Consider the following 5,833-nt stretch of genomic DNA (forward strand, 5'->3'; position numbering starts at 1 on the left):
TTCTTAAACACACTATTTACTTATTTTCTCTTTCTCAATCACATTGACGTAGCTGGGTTTCAAATAAATAACTTTCAAAGGCCGCGATATGAAATCAAATCAGACTGGAAAAAGTACCAAATGACTTCCGACTGTCCAAGTGGGATTCCGGTGCCGATAATGTCGAGGATGTTCTGTTGCTGCGAGCTTGTTTCTGCACTCGGCTCTTCGATCCGTGTTTGCAGCTTATGATTTTCTGGTGCTTGTGGCCCCTGTACGACTGTGATATTATTCTGCTGCGCAGACAGAAGGCACTGACGCTAGCTATCCCTGCCCCTCCCTCTGTGTTTGCACTGAAGATGCAGCGTGTGTCACCAACAGATAATATCCGCGTTGCCGGGGTCGTGCGGCCCGACCTGATCACAACACGAGATTTTACAGACGCCAGAGTGGCAGCGACAGCCGTTTATGAGCGATGGTAATCGGGCACATGTTTAGCTTGTGTGTCGAGCGTTTGTGTTGGCACAACTGTGCAAACATCACAGCTTGGCTCCCACGCGCACTTGGACAAATTCGATTATCGGTCGCACTGCCGCCGCTGCCGCTGCCGCCGCCGCTCTGATTTGCTGTTAATGTTTTTGATGAAGTCCCTGGGAGCGGAAATCAACGGGGATAAAACATTTTTCCATTTAGGGCCAAGATTTTCTGCTGTTAAAACTTATGCTGTTCAATTTCCAGTAGGTTTTCCAGGTACGTTTGAGAGCAATCGCATAAACAAACTAACAAACCAAAAAAAATTGTCCATTTTTGCTCCAGCATGTAATTAAGAACTGTATAATAATATGATGATAATACAACGACCGGGTGCCCGCCCAGAAGTCCTTCTGCTGGGGAGTTAAATGATCTGGCAAGCCTGAGAAAACTTGGCTGGCTTAGAATCACACGGGCCAGTAAACGCATGACGTGAACCTTGTCAACGCGTGTGTCGTCGGTAAAAAAAAAAAAAAGTAGACGCTGGAAAAAGACCGAGCGACAGAAAGATTGAAAAGAGTAAACGGAAGAGTTTGTTCTGCGGTTGTGGAGGGGGAGGACCAGTGTGCAAAACGGCTGTTTTAATGCTGAGTGCGACTGGAGCAAAGTGTTGTTGTGGTGATGAACCTGTTGTAGGATCGTTGCAGAGTTGGAAGTCAAGTGTCCTTCTATTCTATCCCTCTGAGTGCAGTGTGGCTGCAGGAAGTTGTTGAACGTGAAGGAAGACATTTAAAGCAGCGTTTTTCAACCACTGTGCTGCGGCACACGAGTGTACCAGGAGATAACGTCAAGTGTACCTTGAAAAATGATAGAATTTCACTTCATTGGTGTAAAAAAAAAAAATAATAATAACATTCCGTTGTCAAGAGACGGTGCTTGAAAAGGAATATACCTCTATTTTGCTCCTTCAATTCCTCACAGGATATCAGCTTTGTGTGCCACTACACAGGTCCACGTATTGTCATTATTAGGCTAAAAAGTGTCATTTTATAATATTAAAATATACCATGGGATTTTTTTCAAATAAAAAAAAATAAAAAATGGGCCGTAACTCAAATAAGGTGGAAAAGCACTGACTTAAAGGTTGCTCCCTCAAATGAAAGATGGCAAACTAATACATCAGCCTCAGCGAGTTGAGGGCATCGGTTTTTGTACCTCTCGCTCAGTAAGTCTTCTTCTTTTTGTTTTGTTTTTTTTTACTAAAATTTCCATCCCATATATTTTTGGATTATTTTGTTGCTTCACCTCATCATAGTACCTTAAAAAAAAAAAAAAGGACAAGAATCCTGACAACGGATGTTCACGTTGTGCGCTGATTGCTAACTGGAGAGCTAATGTGCTCGAAAATGTCAGGAGTGCTTTACGTATGACACGCTAATCGCTTCCCTCTATTCCTCTGTCTGTTTCCTCCCATTTGCTGGGTGGGAGCCACACGTTAATGCAGTGTTCACTGTAAACCCAAGCGAGCGACCCGGAGACCCTGAGAAGCCGTGTGGACTGGAATGTAGAAAACTGGGAACACAGTGTAATTTCATTTCCCTGGCTAACTGCTGGTGTTTCGACACAAAGACAACTTAATGGTTGGATTGCTGTGAAAAACAACTATTGAGACAGTGCTCATACACAAAGACTGTATGATAGAAATGTTGGACGAATGAAGAAAAAAAAAAAATAACTGGCACAGGCCACTAGTCTACCTGGGGTTGCCACCCGTCCCGTTTGTCCCAGAATTGTTCTTTTTTTTTTCCCACCACCTGTCCCGGGAAACATAAAATCTCTCCCGGGACACAATTTGTCCCGTTTTGTTTTAGGGAAAATGACAAAACCTCATTTGATTTAGGTCTGTGGTCTAGATAGGTTTCCAGCCCTCCCGTAAAATACGCTATTGTCTCATATTTGGCAACTAAAAAACCTGTCCCGTAATGAACTGATACGGGCCGCACTTCACGAGATGTCCCGGATTTGAACCTCTAGGAGGTGGCAACCCTAAGTCTACCGCATGCAAAACCCAAAGCTTTGGTTTGGGGGCATTGCTTGGTAAATGTACAAGGCACATTTGAATTTCCACAGGTGTCTTTGGCTCAGGGATTGGCAAATCCTGGCTCTTTGGTTGCAGCACAAGGTCTAAGACACTGTGGAGGAAAAACAGAAGTGGTCAGCCCCCATCAGTTGGCTGCAGGAAGCTCATCACAGGCTGAACCCAAAAGAAAATACAGCAAAAAGTTTGATCCCAAAAACAAAAATCCACAATCCACAAATGCACATCCGAAGGCTACATCCACTGGGTTGTCCACAGTCTAATCCTGAAGGGGGTCTTGCGAAAAGATAATCCGTGAGAGGAGGACAAGCAGCACGACCGCACAGGTCACAAAGGCCAGCTCCTGGTTGAGGGGCATCAGCTGGATGGGATGGACCACACCCTGCCTCCGTCTGGCCCTCTCCCTCTGCAAAAGGAGGAAGAGAAACGTTTTCTGTGAGTTGGACGTTGCAAAAAACAAACAAAACAGTGAAGTTGTTAAACGAAATCTATTTAAAAGATGTTTGCGGTTTTTAAAAGAGAGAAACGTAAAAAAAACAAAAAAAACATGAGCAGACCTGGTAGACATTTTATTTTAGGAAAACGTTTCGATTAGCTAGTTAGCCTAGCGTGCCTGAATGAACAGTTGTTAAAAATGTTTTGGACCAAACAGCTTTAGGGTGAGCCGAGACGTTTGCTTGTCTTTGGGAGCAAAAACTCTGCTGTTGACTGAGAAAAACCTTCAGCGAACATTTCTACTTCGTTCTACTTTCAACGCGAAAACTCAGTACCAAGCTAACGTCTTTGGCGGTGGCAAGCAAGGCAAGGCTTGCAGTCACTTCCTGTTTCGTTTCCCCCCCCCCCCACCCTTCAGTCACAGCTGCTCAGTTAGGTAAGGACTGAATCATCCTCAGACTCTCTCCGCTGGATGTTGGCAAACTGGACGAGTGAGATTTCACTCCTGAAACCTTATCTGTCCAGGGTTAGGGTTCGGGTTAGGGTTAGCAAAAACATGAAAAGACAGTCGCGCCCAAATGAATCATCTCCCTGCGCGTGAGGCCACGCACTTTGCGTAAACACGGCAACTTCCCTTGATGACTGGATATGAAAGGGACGCGGCGTGTTTACATATACAGGAAGCAGGTAAATACGGTCCTCTGCATCCTGCCACGTCCCTCTTCCAGCTCCCAGGTGTGAGTTCCTCACGCCAACGCGTCTTCTGGTGAAATGCAAGCGTCGTGATTCATGTTCACGCTTCTATGTCTGTCCATTAGATTTTTAGTCACACCGTTGATGGACGTTCCGTGGGTGACCGAATGCGACAAGACAAGGCGCTGCTTTGTGAGTTTGTGAGTTGTGTTTCGGTTTATTAGAAATCGACGGAGAAAATGTCTTTGAGGAGTTGAGTCTCGGAGAGGTTGACGCTCGAATTCTGGAACTGGTTGTTTATACTGCGACTGGCATACTTGCAGTGCCCGAGATATACCACAGGTCCTTATCAGAGCAATTAGCCGGCGCTGGGAATCCCTCCCCAGGAGCCATAAACAACATTACAGCAGCTTTAACGGCTGGTTAATGTTGCAAAGGTCATAAAGCTGCCCGAGGTGAGGCTGGCGTGCCGACGCGTCGCACTTTCCCTCACTGACTTCCAATCTCACCATACTGTATCTTCCTTTGACTTCTATTCCCCCCCTCTTGCGGTTTTGTGTGGGACGCCGATTACTTTATACAACGGCCACTGACACACTTAGCGCAGCGGTTAGCTCAAACGGGTGTTTCCTCTTTGTGTTCTTCATCCCAGCAGCCTCAGCCACGGCCCAGCACCGCTGCAGCTTGGGAGACTTGTCAGGGGGGTTTTAAGGAAAAGAGCAGGCGGGCAGCGGGAAGGACTCTACGGCGCTCCTGCCTCTCACCAAAGGTCGGTTGCTCTTTGCGTTTCCGCTCAGCCTGTGTGTACCTGCTCTCAAATCATCGCAGCCTGTGATTCTAGCTAACGCAGGTTTTTTTTACGAGGAAAATTTGCGCTTAAACTCCAAGTAAAGGTTTCCAAGGAGAAGAGGGGGAGCGTGAACTAGAGCAGAGGATTCTAAGTTGGGAGTGGATCGGCTTTTGGCTGCCGTGCACAACTCTGTCCACACACACGGACCAGCACGGAGTATGGAGGGTGGGAGAAATGAGGTTTCAAAGGCGTGCGGTTTGAATCGAAAAGCGAGCCAGAAACCACAGGAACCCATAAAGCCCAGGGAGGAAACAGCTGAGAGGAAGACCGGTTAACCCTGCAAAGAAGCACGCTGCTCTGGCAGGAGCTGCTGAAAAGGCACCAGTGGCTCTGGACCCACTGAGCAGGGCAGGTGCAAAGGAATGCAAGTGGATGTTTTAACCTTAAAAAAAAAAGCAAGCGGTTTGGTTTGACAGCTGACTTTCCCATTATGTGGTGGCTCCACCTTCAAAAGCATCCGTCCAAGTCGTCACTCAGAAGATCGGGGTGGAAGATTTTAGACTGCATTGATGTCGACTGGCTCCACTGGTGGTGAAGACATCTGATTGGTCTGTTGTGTCAAATCGCCTCAGTAGGTTGTCGTTGTTGACTTGTTTGTTGAAAACCGGGCCTGAGCAGCTGTTTCACATCTACTGTGGGGGAGTAACTGGGCCTTTCACTTTCTTCCACAGGTCTGTTGAGGCGAACATTAAGGGTGAAACAACCTCGGAACATTTAATCCAGTTTGTCAGCGCCGCAACTGGATCCAGATGCCACATCCATTAAACTCCTGGCCGCCAAGACAAACCCACTTCGACCAGCCGCCTCTCGTCATTTTTACCCTTAAAGCGATGACTCACACCGCTAATGCAATCCGAGTAGGTCAGTCAGCCAGTAAACTTGCAAAACCATCAGCCAAGTGGAAAGATCTGGACTGCACCCAACAGTAAGCCCTCAGATATTGACACATTTGACCCAATCAGCAGCCTGCTCCTGCTTCATTAACAGCCGTCAAATCTCAGCCTGCTGTAGTTTCCTACTGGGGCTGAATGGAGCTGTGCTGGTTAGCGGTGTCGCCCCAGCAAGAGGGATGCTGGTTCAATTCCCCCGGTCACATTGATTGGAAATGGTGCGATTGTAGCTGCAGTTCACATCCTAATTCAGCTGCAGAAGCTGCGTGGGTCTCGCAGTGGAGCAGAACCTGCAGAACCTGCAGGACCGGGTCTGGATGTGGTCAACTCGAACCCTGCACAAAACTTCACCCAAGCTGCCACTTTTACCTTGTCAGCGACCCGCCTCACCAAACAGGAAGTCGACTCGCGCTTATC

General features: G+C 47.3%; 1 protein-coding gene across 2 annotated transcripts in view; it reads right to left on the reverse strand.

The window, feature by feature from the left end:
* Positions 1 to 2,531: 2,531 nt before the first annotated feature.
* Positions 2,532 to 5,833, reverse strand: part of LOC142901586 (bcl-2-like protein 11) — a 14,921-nt gene continuing 11,619 nt past the window's right edge. For both annotated transcript variants that reach the window (XM_076046152.1, XM_076046151.1), the window contains exon 4: positions 2,532 to 2,954. In XM_076046152.1, the coding sequence (XP_075902267.1) occupies positions 2,808 to 2,954 (147 nt within the window). In that variant the 3' untranslated portion in view covers positions 2,532 to 2,807. The remainder of the gene's footprint in view (positions 2,955 to 5,833) is intronic.

Source organism: Nelusetta ayraudi, unplaced genomic scaffold (assembly GCF_046127955.1).
Source record: "Nelusetta ayraudi isolate G7.1 ecotype Tasmania unplaced genomic scaffold, CSIRO-AGI_Nayr_v1 ptg000089l, whole genome shotgun sequence".
In the NCBI taxonomy this organism is placed as follows: domain Eukaryota; kingdom Metazoa; phylum Chordata; class Actinopteri; order Tetraodontiformes; family Monacanthidae; genus Nelusetta; species Nelusetta ayraudi.